Raw genomic sequence first — 15456 nt, 5'->3', positions numbered from 1 at the left:
GACAGATTTGTCAGATCACCTTCCCCCAAGCAGAAGCACAAACGTCTCATCACCTCAAAAGCAATTCAGCATCTTATCGACATTCGAGCAGTCGAACTAGTCCCAGGGTTGGAGAAGGGGAAAGGCGTATACTCCATCCTTTTCACCATACCCAAGAAGAATGGCGACTGGAGGGCCATCTTGGATCTCAAGTTTCTAAATCGCTATGTCAAAGTACGTCACTTCAGAATGGAAACCTTGAGATTCATTATGGACTCTCTATTGTCAGGGGAGTACCTCACTTCCATAGACCTGACCGAAGCTTATCTCCACATCCCTATCCACCCTTCTCATCGTCGTTTTCTAAGGTTCGTGGTACTGAATCAGCACTTCCAATACAGGGCCTTACCCTTTGGCCTGTCAACAGCGCCCAGAGTTTTTCCAAAATGTTAATTCACCCAATAGCCCAGCTGAGGAAGCAGGGTATTCACATTCACCCCTATCTGGACGACCTCTTGGTCAGATCCAACAGCAAGGAGAAATCCCTTCGGGGGACAACTCTGGCCATTCAGTGTCTTCAGTCTCACGGATTCCTGGTGAACAAAGAAAAGAGTTCACTTCAGCCGAGTCAGAGGTTGGAGCACCTAGGCGCAATGATCGACTCCACTTGCAATTCGCTATTTCTACCTCTGTCCAAGGCCAGGGCCATCAAGGATTTGGCTTCCAGGGTCATCCAGAGCAAATCATCACCTCTGATGTTGCTTGCCAAACTAATGGGACTTTTGATATCGACCATAGACATGATTCAATGGGCCAGATTCCATTCCAGGCCTCTTCAACTGTTCCTACGACCATTTCAACTTCAGATAATGGAGAGAAAGGCCATAAATCTGATAATTCCGTTGTCAGTCAAGAGGAGTTTGCGATGGTGGACGGACTTGTCTCATCTTCGCCAGGGCAAGTTGTTCCATCCTCCCTCATACCTGGAGGTATTCACAGATGCCAGCCTGGGGGGCTGGGGAGCTTCTCTTCAGGACAAGCCAGTCCAAGGCAGGTGGTCTCAGTCCGAGAGTCTGCTTCCCATCAACCTGCTAGAAATCAGAGCCATACGTCTAGCCCTGGTTGCATTCAGGACCCAATTGTTCCAGAAGCATGTGCTTGTCAGAACGGACAATATCACAGCCAAGGCGTATCTGAACAACCAGGGGGGCTCCAGGTCTTCTCAGTTGCACCGGGAAGCATCAAGAATTCTGACATGGGCAGAAAAACATCTGGCCTCTCTAAGGGCGGAACACATCAGAGGCCAGGACAACATACAGGCAGATTGGTTAAGCAGACAGGAAATCTGCGAGGGCGAGTGGGCCCTCAGCTCAGACATATTCGACCTCATATGCCAGCGTTGGGGTCTACCAGAGGTGGATCTTTTCGCTTCAAACACAAATTCGCAACTACCAAGGTACTTCACAAGGTTCTCCCATCCAGAAGCCGAACAGACAGATGCCTTGACAGCCATATGGCCTCCAGGTCTCTTGTATGCGTTTCCTCCGGTCCCTCTAGTTTCTCGAGTACTGCGGAGGGTGAGAGCTCTACAGGCGGAAATCATCATGGTAGCTCCCTATTGGCCACGACGTCCGTGGTTCTCAATGTTGACAGAGCTATCAATAGACCTTCCAATGTCACTTCCAGTTCCTCCCGACATGCTTCATCAGGGTCCGGTGTGGCACCCCGACCCGGGGTGGTTTCATCTGACCGCGTGGAGATTGAGCGGGAGACATTCAGAAATCTAGGTTACTCTCCGGAGGTGACGGACACTATGCTAGCATCAAGAAGGCCCTCCACAGTTCGCATATACAACACCACCTGGAAGGCCTTTGTCCGATGGTGTCGTAGGAAAAAGGTTCCTTCGCTTTCCCCTTCCATTGCGGAGATACTAGCGTTTTTACAGGAGGGCCTGGAGTCCAGGTTAAAACCAGCTACGCTGAGAAGGCAGATAGCTGCCCTGTCCACTGTCTTACCGGTCGTTGGAGGGTATAGGCTATCTCAACATCCACACATCCAATTATTTTTGCAGGGGGCAAAATCGAAATCTCCTCCGACAGTCCATCGCTTTCCGTCTTGGCGGCTCCATACCGTTTTATCAGCGCTTACCAAGAAGCCATTTGAGCCCCTTCGAGAGGTGGACTTAAAATGGGTGCGAATGAAAACTCTCTTCTTAGTAGCCATCACGTCTGCACGTCGAGTCTCGGAACTGGGGGCCTTATCAGTGAAGGCGGGTCTTTGCGTGTTCCACAAAGAAAAGGTGGTTCTGCGCACGGATCCCTCCTTCATTCCTAAGGCTGCTTCTAGGTTCCACCGCTCACAAGAAATCTACTTACCCACCTTTTGTCCAGAACCCAAACACCCAAAGGAGGTAGTCTGGCATACGTTAGATGTGCGCAGGGCCTTGAAGATTTTCATTCTACGATCTGAGTCAATTAGAAAAACTGAATCCATGTTCATCAACATCTCTCCTCCAAGAGTGGGAGACAAGATGTCTAATTCATCCATCAGTGCAGTGCTGAAGGCCTGTATCAGCGAAGCATATAGGGCATCAGGGTTACAGGTACCTGGAGGAATCACGGCACATTCTCTTAGGAGTGCCTCCACAAACGCGGCACTGCTGAATAGGGCTTCAGTCGAAGAGGTGTGTAGAGCTGCTACTTGGTCCTCTCCGTCTACATTCATAAGACATTATAAGATCCATTCCATGGCATCAGCAGATGCAGCATTTGGGAGAAAGGTATTACTGCATGTTCTGGGGGAGGTCAGCGATGAAGACCCACCCGATTAAAGGGGACTGCTCTGATAGGTCCCACAGAGATGTCCGACAACCTCTGAGGGAGAACGGCCCATTGGACTTACCGTGAGGGGTCCTTCTCCTCAGAGGTTCGGAGGACATCTCGCCACTCCCAGATTCATTTTATCGCTTAGGTTTCTTTCTATAGCCTATCTCCCTTGTACTGTGTTACTTTCAGTATTATCGGAGTTCAAGTTTACAGTTTACATGTTAAAACGAGTTGTTAGTTGTGTTTATAGTCCTTCTAGTTAGAGGGAAGACGACACTGCTTTCGGAGTCCCACAACTGAGGGCGGGGTTATTCCGAAGGCGCCAACAGGAAGTTGAAAAAAGTGTTCCTGCCTCCCTGAAGGAATAGTAGGAATAACCCACAGAGATGTCCTCCGAACCTCTGAGGAGAAGGACCCCTCACGGTAAGTCCAATGGGCCGTTCTCCATTATACCCTATGGGAATCGGTCTCCATAGGGAATAATGGACATTTTCCTCCCCCACTTTCTGATGACCCTGAAGAAGGGGGAGGATTGGCAGCCCTTAGCTGTAGATATTTTCCCTCTGCTAGTTTATCACAAACTATAGCACTCCATTATGCAAAACAATAGAGTGTTGCTGATGCAGAAGTCAGTCACGTTTTCATGTTTCTGTTGCAACATTTGGAATGCCCTAACTTTCATTGTTGGTAATATTTCTGCTTTTGGTTGCTAATGAGCAGCCAGTATCCAACAAAATATCTGCTGCTTTGCAAGATTTAATTCCTGTAGACCAAAAAGCCTGATTTGAAGGGCAATCTACCTCTTTATGCTGATATAAGCTTTCTTTGACTTGCTAAATCAAATATGGGCGTTTTTAAAAAGACATTTGGATTGGTACCAACACAGCAGCGTATATTATAGAAGAAGAAGAAGATATTGGATTTATATCCCGCCCTCCACTCCGAAGAGTCTCAGAGCGGCTCACAATCTCCTTTACCCCCCCCCCCCCACAACAGGCACCCTGTGAGGTAGATGAAGATATTGGATTTATATCCCGCCCTCCACTCCGAAAAGTCTCAGAGCGGCTCACAATCTCCTTTCCCTTCCTCCCCCACAACAGACACCCTGTGAGGTGGGTGGGGATGAGAGGGCTCTCACAGCAGCTGCCCTTTCAAGGACAACCTCTGCCAGAGCTATGGCTGACCCAAGGCCATGCTAGCAGGTGCAAGTGGAGGAGTGGGGAATCAAACCCGGTTCTCCCAGATAAGAGTCCACGCACTTAACCACTACACCAAACTGGCTAGGTATTGTGCGTTTTTCAGACACAGAAGCGCAACGTGAAAATACTATAAATTATGTTGTAATATGTTCTTTGTTGAAAGCTTATAATAAATAGCTAAAGCAGTTGCTATGGAAGCATATAATAGCTAAAGCAGTTGCTAAGGCCTGTGAATGCAGCCAGTGCAGTTTGCAGTCTTTCAGTGAAATGCCATTTTCCCTCAGCCCTGTTTTCAAAAGAAGAATCCCATGTATGGTGTTGGATTCTGCAGACTTAATTCTGCTATTCACAGTACAACTTTATCAGGCAGAGTTTTAGACCTCCATGTTTGTTCTGTATTTCCCAACTGAGGAGTTTGTCAATTTTGCAATAAGAGTGACTTATGCAGGCGGGGGAGGGATGTGGATTTTTCTGGTTCATAATAATGTAAGACTAAGAGCCTCATCAGTTTCTTTAGTGCTTTTTTTTTTTTTTGCTGAAAAAGCTGCCTTTTCTTTGTTACCATGGAGACAGATGGGTTGCATTGATGACAGATCTCTTCTCAAACTGGGAGCTGACAGGCTGCAATCTTGAGCCTCTGTTACTGCATTAACTGTAGTTAGTACATTGCTGGATACAGAGAGACCATGTTGTGGCAGTCTGAGTTTAAATCTAGTGGCTAAAAATAGCTGCCCTCTCCAGCACAAATGTTCCAGCATAAAAGAAACAGTTGCTTTATTTCCCATCAATTTGGCTGGATTAATTACTGACTTGGTTTTTAATGCCTGTAAAAAATTCGACTTCGTATCTGATGCCTACAAAGAGATGGAATTCTCTCCATTGATGATGAAACACAATGTTTGGCTTCTAGGTTTCTGCTGACACCTTCAGACATATCATCAGAATTTAGACCTTGTCCTGAACAGGAGTACTAAATACTTATTCCTGCTGTCAGGCTAATTTATGATACAAAGCACAGCAGTATCCACATGTTACTCTGGGCCTAGAGAGGCTAGACTGAAGACAACCAGGGAGCAAGCCTTTTCAGCAATGGCCCCTCGATGGTGGAACCAACTTCCAGAGATGGTGCGAGCCCTGCGGGACTTGAATCAGTTCTGCAGGGCTTGCAAAACCTTTCTCTTTCAGCTCGCATTTAAGTCAGGACCAGACCAAATCGACTAAATTGTTTTGTAGCCTTAACCATCTTATGCATAACTGTAACTGACAGTAATGATTGTATGACAGTATGTGTAATTGAGATTGATAGTAGTTATAGCACCTGTCTTATCTATTTTAATTAATTTATGTAATTGAACTGTATTTTAAATCATTGTTTATTTTGTATTTTATCTAAATCATGGCACGCCATGTCTGTGAGCCGCCCTGAGCCCGCCTTTGGCGGGGGAGGGCGGGATATAAGAATAAAACTTACTTACTTACTTACTCTGTATACAATGCATAGGAAATGAACTTAAAAAAAAAAGTGGAAGGGAATTATTGTAAATGGAAGCTTTTACTTACTTGCATTTTGTATGGGGAACGTTACATAGTATTTTTAGACACCAACGTTTGGAATATGCCTTTGATAAGAGGAGACCTGAAAGCATTAATCAGTTGCACCAATCGGCTAATGTTGCAGATTTAAATTGTGTAATTTAAATTAAATTCTTATTAGAAATCATTCCTGATTTTGGAATAGGTTGTCATCAATATGCTGATGACGCTCAGCTCTATATTTCTTTATCGAAAATGCCTGACGATGCTGTGGAGATCATTCACAAGCCCTTACTGTGGCTAAGACCAGACGAACAAGTTGAAACTGAATCCTGACAAGGCAGAAGTCGTAATGGGCACTGTGCTTTCCACATTCCGTGGGGTCTAACTTATGCTCACAGACCCCGTTAAGAGCTATGGGACTATACTGGATCCAGCGTTATTGCTGGAGAAGCAAGTTAACACAGTTGCAAAAAAAAAATGCATTCTTCCATTTACATTTTGTCTGGAAAATGGCTTCCTACCTTGACCTAACTAATCTGGCCACATGAATCCATAACACTGAGACCCTGGGGCGAAATTATTGCTATATGTTCTACATCAGTCTGCCCTTAACCGCAGTTGGAAACTCTAGTTCAGGGGTGGCCAACGCTAGCTCTCCAGATGTTTTTTGCCTACAACTCCGATCAGCCCCAGCTAGCATGGCCAATGGCTGGGGCTGATGGGAGTTGTTGGCAAAAAAAACATCTGGAGAGCTACCGTTGGCCATTCCTGCTCTAGTTGATGCAGAACTCCACAGCCCATTTACTGTCGGACACCAGATGCAAGATGCATGTCACAGTCATTCTGTAGATATTTCATTAGTTACTGATTAGTTAACAAAATCAAGGTTCTGGTTATCACTTGCAAAGCCCTGAATGGCCTTGGAACCATTCAATACCTGCAGGACCACCTACCTTGCTGTACTCCCCTGTGATGGATGAGCAAAACCTTCTAAAGATGCCACCCTGCAAATGGCTAAGACTGGAAGCTGCCTGTTCATATACAGTTGAACACTGCAAAAAGAAATTAAAAGAATTTTTAAAAAATAATTTAAATAAGGGTACTGAATGGTCTGGGATGCAAGTAAAGCCTTCGTTAAAGATTATTTTAATAAAACGTAATGCCCAATTAAAAGAAAGAAGCAAGAGAAAATGCAAAATATTCTGAATGAGATAAAAAGAAAATAATGAAGTAAACCAGGGGATACAAATATTTCTCCAAAAAAACCACAAGATTTTGTAGTAACGGTTATCCATGTTAACAGTGAGAGAAATGGAAATAAAAATTGAACTATGTAAAACAAAGAAACGTTGAATCTGCAAAGAAACTAGGGAAATGGTTGGTATATAAATTGCGACGAGAAAGAGATATAAGTGGGAGATAATGTATTTCCTTATTGTGGCTATATAAAAATAATTTTATCAGCATCAAGGTTCTCGCTAAGGTGCAGTGGCTTGCGCTGGCACACAGATTTTCCATGCCTAGCACAGAGGTTTCAGCTCAGCGCAGGATTTTGCTGACCCACAGACCCGGCACTGAGGTTTCCAGCGCCCCAGGCCGAAATTTGTCCACCACCCCTCCTTTTTTCTTTTTCACAAACTTTCATGTGCGCTCTGCGCGTGCGGCCCGACGACGTCATGATGATGTCATCAGGCTGTGCGTGGTGTGTGCGGGCCCCCCTATTCTCGGCCCTCTCCCACTTTGAAGCAGGAGAGAATGCCCCCCCCCACACACACACACACACCTTGCCGAGGCTTGCAAAGCTTCAGCAAGAGTGGGAAGATAGTGGGCAGAAAATTGGAAAGAAAGACAGTTGGGAAGAAAGCGGGTGCCCTCCCCCCTTTCCCTTCATGGTGCTCCATCGTCCCCCCCCCCCCGGCTGATCCTTACCCACCCTCCCTCTGTCGCGGTGCTGCAAGCCAGGCCGCACTCCTCCTCCTGCTGCCGCCACCAAGGCTGGTCCTTACCAGCTTCAATGTGGCTGTGCGCAGCTTCTAAGACTTTGAAGGGCCATGGGAGGAGAGCTCGCTCCCCCTTCTTCCTGGAACCAGAAGTGAGGGGGAGCGAACTCTCCTATCGCGGGCCCTTCAAAGGCTTAGAAGCCGTGCGCAGCCACATTGAAGCTGGTAAGGACCAGCCTAGGCTTGGCGGAGGGGAGGCGAGTGGAGTGCGGCGCTGGCTTCCAGTGCCGTGAAGGGAGGAGGGCGGCGGCGGGGGGGAGTGGCCAAGGGACGCAGCTGATCATGCCAGAGGGGAGCGCCCCTGTGGGAGCCGGCACCCTAGGCCGTCACCTAGTTCGCCGACTCCCACACACCAGCCCTACTCACCCACCTTCTCAGCCGGGGACTGCGAGCCCTATAAAGGACATGTGAGCTCCCACACTAGCAGCACTCATCCCCATCATGCAGTAAAGTAGCCCGCGCTGCTGTCATCCTCCTCTTTTCAGGTGAGTCACTTTCTGAGCAGGGAGGGGGGGAGGGAGACCTCTAGTGCTCTCCTTCTACCCCCCAGCAATGCATGTCAGAGCCCCCCATGGGCCTGCGGTGGCCAACACTGTTAGGGGAGGTTGTGTTTATGTGTGAGCTGGAGAATGGGGTGGGGGAAGGACACTGGTGCTGTCCTTCCATGGCATGTTGTTCTAGTGACAAAGGAAGTCCTGGACTGGATTTCTTCTGGGGTGCAGTTTAAACTGGGCTGCAGGAGAAAGCCAACCCCAGAAGCTCCTGTGCCACACGAAGCGCATTGCTCCAATGGCAGAGGAGATCCTGGATTGGATTTCTTCTGGAGCCCAGTTTAAAACCTTTGTGGTGGCAGCCAAATGGAGTTCTCCCATTGGCTTACAGGTGCATTCCATGCACTCATCAAATAATTGACTCATCATGCATCAGCCACCGCATCTGAGCTCCATTGGCTCTCCCTATCCTCTGCCTACTGCAGGCCCTGGCAACACTGAACAAAACGCCAAAGAGTCATCTCACAGAGACAGACACATCTCTGACACTTCTCTGTCTCCCATCAGCCCACCTCAGAAAGGGCTGCCGCTCTACTGCAGCCTCACAAAGCATTTCCTCAGAGGTCATGCTGCCTCTTTTCTATCACTCCCTCCCTCCCTCCTCACCCAGAGCCTCTTTTTAGAGTCTATTGTATTCTTCTTCACAACTGGTCTTATCCCTAGTATAAAATAAACACACAACATGAATCTTTTGTTGTCATTTTGCTTACTTGGGCAGGGAATTCCTTATGAAGGAAGGGCACAAAAGTATGTGAGCTCTTAATTTCTCCTGGGGGAGGCTAGAGGGGCAGGTGAGACGGGCACATGCCCTCTCCAAGTAAGACAGTCAAATGAAAAAGTATGAATTGCTTTACCAGGTTAAAGGCTTCTAGAATATAGGCTTTCTGCACAATTACTATTTTTCACTTGTTGACTAGAATGTTTAATCCCACCTTTTCTCCAAGGCGTTGAGGGGTACATGCTCCCCTCTAATTTTTATCTTCCTAACAACCTTTTAAAAAGAATCGCTTTTTATATCCCACTTTTATCTACCCGAAGGAGTGGCTTACAATTGCCTTCCCTTCCTCTCTCCACAGCAAACACCCTGTGAGGTTGGAGAGGCTGAGAGAACTGTGACTGACTCAGGGTCACCCAGCTGGCTTCATGTGGAGGAGTGGAAAATCAGACCCAGTTTTCACAGTTAGAGTCTACCACTCTTAACCACTCCAGATTTTAGTCTGTTGCTCTTAACCACTACACTGGCTCTCTTTGAAGTCGGTTAGGCTGAAACAGTGTCCCAGTATCACACGGTGACCTTCGTAGAAGAGCAGGAATTTGAATTCAGCTGTCCTACATTCTTCACTACAACAACAACAACAATAATAATAATAATAATAATAATAATAATAATAATAATAATAATAATTTTATTTGTATCCCGCCCCTCCCCGCCGGAGCAGGCTCAGGGCGGCTAACAACATTCATAAATATACAATACAGTAAGTATACAAGCTTTAAAATTAACATTATTTAAAAACCAGTCAGTACACAATTAACTTAACTTGATCTGACAGTAGCAATGATGTTCCTAGCGCTATTTCTGTCAGTTTACATGATAACGAGGGTCCTTAAACAGAACCATATTGACGGATCCCTTTATTGAACAATCATAAATCAGCAGTCCGTGAACGCCAGCTTGAAAAGGGTGGTCTTGCAGGCCCTGCGGAACTGGTCAAGGCTCCGCAGGGCCTGCACCTCCTCCGGGAGCTGATTCCATAGGCATGGGGCCGTGATGGAAAAGGCCCGTGCACGAGTGTTCTGGAGTTTAACCTCTTTTGGCCCAGGGATGGTCAGTTTGTTTTTCCCTGCTGACCTCAGTGCTCTCTGGGGCTCATATGGGGAAAGACGGTCCCTCAGGTAGGCCGGTCCTATAGTACATTGGCTTTCTTAAAAGCTACAAAATGAAGTTTAGCATTTATGTGAATGATGTGTTGGTCTCTTTATCCTTGCAGAACATAGAAGATATGCTCTTTTAGACCTATGTTTTGTAGTGAAGTGTCAGTTCTACTTTAGACAAAGTTCAATTGGGGACCTTTATTGAAAGATTAAATACAGAACTGACAAGTTGGACCTTTTAAATAATTCGGTAGGACAATCTAACTTAGAATGGTATGTTTAGTTGTTGGAGCAGGATGGGAGAGAACTTCAAAACCACTGGGTTGTTTTTTTTTTTAAGCAAAGCATGTTTTTAAAAGTTATACCAGGAACATGTTATATCAAAAGATGTGTGAGGAATGTGTTATCCAGAAGTACAGCTTTTATTTCTTTCCTCAGGTTTTGAATGAAGAATGTGATCAAAATTGGTACAAGGCAGAACTCAATGGCAAAGATGGCTTCATTCCCAAAAACTATATTGAAATGAAACCACACCCGTAAGTAAAACATTGTGACATTTTTGTTTCTCTGGTACACATGCTGTTTGCGGAGGGGTACTAAAGCTTTTCCCTTTTTTGTGGAAAAGCATAATGACAAACCTTGAAAGAAGTGAACAAATCTCCACTGCAGAGGGTGACAGAAATGATGCGGAAGGAAAGTTTTCTTAGTAGTAGCTATTTTAAGACAAGGTTAACTAAAATGTAGTGCAGTAACCTCTGTTTTGTAAGTGACCATGAAGCTATCATATGATAACACAAGTTATTAGTGGGAAACTCCACTTGGTATAGAAAGCTAGGGTACAATTCAGTCATAGTAAAATATGTCAATGCAAGATCTCAGGTTTGTGCCTTCTGAACTACACATCTCAAAGATGTGTCTGCCATCAAACTAAATTATTGTAGAGTGGAACTAACAGAAATGCCAGTTGTTGATATTAGCTGCAAAGAAATGGACCGTGTGTTCTTTGTCAGGGCATTCAGTGTAAGCCTTGCAGAATTTGCAGTGATGCCCAGATTTTTGTTGTTACAGTTCTGATTAGACTTGCTTCACCCAGCACAATGTTTTTGATACTGCTGCAGCGATTGGTCTAGTTTTAACTGTTCAAAAAGAAAGCTGTGAGAATGCTATATTCCAGGGGCGGCCAACGGTAGCTCTCCGGCTATGCTGGCTGGGGCTGATGGGAATTGTAGGCAAAAAAAACATCTGGAGAGCCACCATTGGCCACCCTTGCATATTCTGGTCTGTACCCTCTCAGTTGGAATTCTGTTTCTAATGCACTTGTAGAAAAGCTTAATATGCTTGACTGTGTGGTCCTGATTAGTCAGTGTGTGCTTTTGTTAAATGGATAGGATCACTAACCTACAAAAGGTGCTGAGTCCTTTTTTCCTCTTTTCGCTAATTATGAGCTGAATCACTGTGGTCTGTCTCCATATTGAACACATTTAGGTTAAGTTTATTGTATCTTTAATCTTGGATTCTAGCAAACGCTACAAGTGTCAATAAGAAATGGGTATAGATTAATTGAAACAATGTGTCGAGATCACAGCATTGTTTAATAACTACTAATTTGTACCTTTTCGCGTGTCTTCTACAGTGACAGAGACAATAGAACAGCTTGCCCTTGATCTGCTTGTTAGGGGGGGGCGGGTTTTGGAGGGGGGGCAAAACTGTAATCCTATGGAGTCCCTCATTTTTTTTTAGAACTTGAAAGCTTGTTAGAATTTGTAAAATCTACATATTTTATTCCCTCCCCTCCCCAAAGAAAAAAGCCCGTTAAGCAGCAAGTAACAAAACTACTTAACTGGGTGGATCCCGTACAGAATGTCTGGCAGAAGGGATTTCTGACAGTGAAGCAGAATTTCTCCACCTCCCCCCTTCTAGAGTGCCAAGTGCCCCCCCCCAAAAAATGTTCTTTTTGGTCAAGGGGACACCCAGGAACAGAATGAGAGGGGACTCAGAGGTCTTCTGTGAAAGGGGAGAATTAGCAAAAATGCACCCGCTTTCATCAGCAGATTTTTTCCACTGGATTGATCTGATGTGGAAGATTCTAAGCCTGAGCACTTTGGCATACCGTTATTTGTGATATGTTGTTGAAATGGGGTATTTAATCAATATGTGTGGCTGACCTGTGAAACAGTCTTGAGTGCGTAATTAGTATACAAAGTGCTTTACAGAGTAACATAAGCAAAAGAAAGATCCCTCTGAGCTTTACAGTCCAGTTGACTGGGGTGGGGCAGGGTGACATAGGGTGAGAGATAAGCAGGGTTAACAAGAAGAATTATGTGCAAGAGTGATTATACTGTGATGGATCGTATTGTTATCCTGTCATTCCACTGAAGAAAGTTTGAAGCCTTCCTCCAATAGACTTAGCAAAAACCTCATATGCCAATAGGATTTTTTGGGCATTTGCTAAGGAGCCTTCCTCCAATGGATTTAGAGCAGTTGCACTGTTAAGTCCACCCCACCATTGTTTAGTGGAATTCAAACACTAGTTCATCTGTAATGACCGAGTCCTCTGGTGTAATAATCTTCCACACCAGATCTTTGAGTGCCTTCATTTGTCAGGAAGAAACCACGTTTAGGCATCACAGATGGGCTTAGTTAAACCAGCTGAACGCATCGCAACATCAGCCTCTTTTTTTCATTTATTGCAGTGTACAACAGGGATGGCTATGAATGGGCTGCCAAACTAAAGTTTGTCACTTGACCAGTTCATGGTTTGTGAACCAATGTTCATGAAATTAAGAACACCATGAACTTTCACAAATATTGATGCAGTTCATGGCAGTTTGTGGAAGTTGGTGAAGACTCTCTTCACAAAAAGCAGCTGAGCCATTTAAACCACTGCTTTCTGCTCCCCCACAAAAGCCACAGGGAGCAGAAAGCAGGGGTTCAAATGGCTCCAAGCCTGTGTCTGGCTGCCCAAGAAAGTCCCTTTAAGCAGCTGAGCCACAGAAGCAGCTATCCCCACAATTCAGGTGTTTCAGGCACAGTTCTGTTTATATGCAGGCTGACCGGGTTCATGGGGTTCATGGTTTACCACATATTTGTGGTTTGTGCCCATCCCTAATGTATAATCTTTGGCTTCCAAACTGTTTGCATTGTCCATCAGTAAAAAAGCACACTGTGGTTTTGACTTGGCTGACTCTAGTATTAAGGAAGCATGCCTAATTTACATACTGCTGACATGCCTTTCATGCTCATTTTGAAACAAGTCCGTGTCTGCATAAAATGGCTTCACGGTAACTGGCCACATATTCCTGGGTTCCATGGTGATAATTGCCTGAAAACTGTGGTTGCAGATCTTGCTGAGCCCAGAACTTAGACCAGCTTACATATGGAGAGGGAGCAGCAGTACCTCTGTAAGATACTGGCTGAAATCCCAGAGCTGTATGTGCACCAGAGATTTTAATTCACTTTCTCAAATTTCTTGCAAAGCATGATTATCTTGCAAAAGCCACTGTTTTGTCTTCTGCTTTTAAATGAATGGGGGGAAAGGTGATTTGTCTGAACTAGGTGTGCTGGCAGCTTCTTCCCAAGAATACTAAGAAGACACTATAAAATGCCTGTACAGATCTCCTCAACATAAGGGGTCTAAGGGGCCAAACAGGGCTGTCCTGGCCCCACTGTCAGGGCTGGGAACCATTAGTAGTTGAGGAGGTTGGAGCCAGCAGGGAGGGGTGGGAGGATATAGGGAAGCTCCAAATGACGGGCTGGGAGGAAGAACAGTGGCTGACTTCTAGGCTGCACAGGGTGAGGCAATTCACTATGGTGGAGAAGGAGATGGAGATGGGTGGCCTAAACTCCCTCCTCTCCCATTCTGAGGCTCCGAGAACCAGCAACACAACAGAAAGCGACACCCTTCAGGGGACCCAGTGTGGTGTGACATTTGAAGGGAAGTTCTGTTTTTGAAAGAATAAACCATAGTATTAGCAAATATAAAAACCAAAGTCTGCTTTGTGGCCGTTCCTACACTCTCTGGCATGTGAAAGTGAAGTTGGAGGTTGAACACATTCAGCTCTTTTTGTAATGCAGTGGGGGGTGGGATCAGTCACCAACCTTGTGTGCTTCCTGTTGTGTCCAGTAAGAGCCAGCATTTAAAAAAAAACACCCTTTTACATAGGAGATCAGTCTTTAAGATGGATTTATGTGATTTCCCTTCCATAAAAATGTGTCAAATCCCACCATTCACCAACAGATGTGAATTGTTCCCTCTTTCTCCAGTGGTCCTAGGCCTGGGACAGTCTTCACTTCCAGAGATATAGCTCCTCGTCCTCAGCAGACAGTTCATAGGACCCCGAAGCCATGCAGGCTGGGAAGGGGGTGAATTTGCCCTTTCTGCCACTTCTGCCAGTGGCACTGCACTGATGGAAGAGCAAGTAGTGAGGGATATCACCCTTCCCCTGCTCAGCCTCATCCCAGCCTGCATGACTTAATCCACAGTGATCCTGTCACCTGGGAATAATTTTTCCTGGGTTGGGAAGGGAGAATACTGGAATGATTCATTATCTGTGTATGTGTGGATTGACCCAAACCAATGGATTACAGTTACTACAATTGGTAAGGCCTAGGCTAATAATTTATTAGGCTAATAATTAATTCTAGTTTAGGAACTCACTTCTTCCAATGTACACCTAAGGACAGGGCATTTATATTAGCAAGGCTTTTAATTGAGTGTGTTCCTGACTAGGGATGGGCACAAACCCGGAAAACTGAGGTTCATTCCAGTTCATGGAGAACACAAACCATGAACCTTCCCATTTATCAAACCAGTTCATTTAGTGAGGTTTGTGATGCAGTAAAACAGCCCGCTTGTTGGATAGGGAAGTCAAACTCACAACGAGACTCCAGTTTGGTGAGGATTGGATTTAGGGGGACCAAATTACAGCCCCCCAAAGCAGATGCCCTCAGGAAAGTGCTCTCTGAAAAAATCACAGCTGCACTTTCAGGAGAGTGTTGAAAGGACCCCCTGTAAGCTAGAAAAATCAAACTCACAGAGGACCTCTCCAAGATGCCACTCTATCTGCCCTCCAAGTTAGGTGAGGATTGGCTGGAGGGGGTGAGTAGCAGCCCCCCCCCAAAAAAAGTACTTTCTGGGGAAAGCACAGCCACAAGTTCAGGAGGAGTGTGTCAAAAGCCCCCCTGCAAGCTAGAGGCATCTAACTCGCAGACCTTCCCAGGATGCTCCATTACCTGCCCTCCAGGTTTGGGGAGGGGGGAAGTACTGCCCACCTCCTTGTTATAGACATTGTTGCTGCAGATGGGCAACCCTTCTCCTTGGACTCAGAAGGTAGTCAACCACCCACCGCCCCCTGGTGACGGTTTTTGGGGTAGCCTGCTATACTCCCCCTCGGGGCTAGGAAGTGGTCACCTGCCCACCACCTCATGGTGAAGGATTCTGGGGATGGCCAACCCTTCTCCTCAAGCCTGGGAGGCGATCACTTGCCTGCCT

At 45.8% G+C, this 15456-nt stretch overlaps 1 protein-coding gene across 1 annotated transcript in view; it reads left to right on the top strand.

Annotated features, from left to right (window-relative positions):
- The window catches only part of GRB2 (growth factor receptor bound protein 2), a 78589-nt gene that overhangs the window by 51966 nt on the left and 11167 nt on the right, over positions 1 to 15456 (top strand). The window contains exon 3 of the mRNA XM_060251946.1: positions 10404 to 10501. Within this exon, the coding sequence (XP_060107929.1) occupies positions 10404 to 10501 (98 nt within the window). The remainder of the gene's footprint in view (positions 1 to 10403; positions 10502 to 15456) is intronic.

Source organism: Heteronotia binoei, chromosome 13 (assembly GCF_032191835.1).
Source record: "Heteronotia binoei isolate CCM8104 ecotype False Entrance Well chromosome 13, APGP_CSIRO_Hbin_v1, whole genome shotgun sequence".
Classification (NCBI taxonomy): domain Eukaryota; kingdom Metazoa; phylum Chordata; class Lepidosauria; order Squamata; family Gekkonidae; genus Heteronotia; species Heteronotia binoei.
Note: the sequence above shows the minus strand (reverse complement) of the source record. Positions and strands in the feature narration are given on the sequence as shown.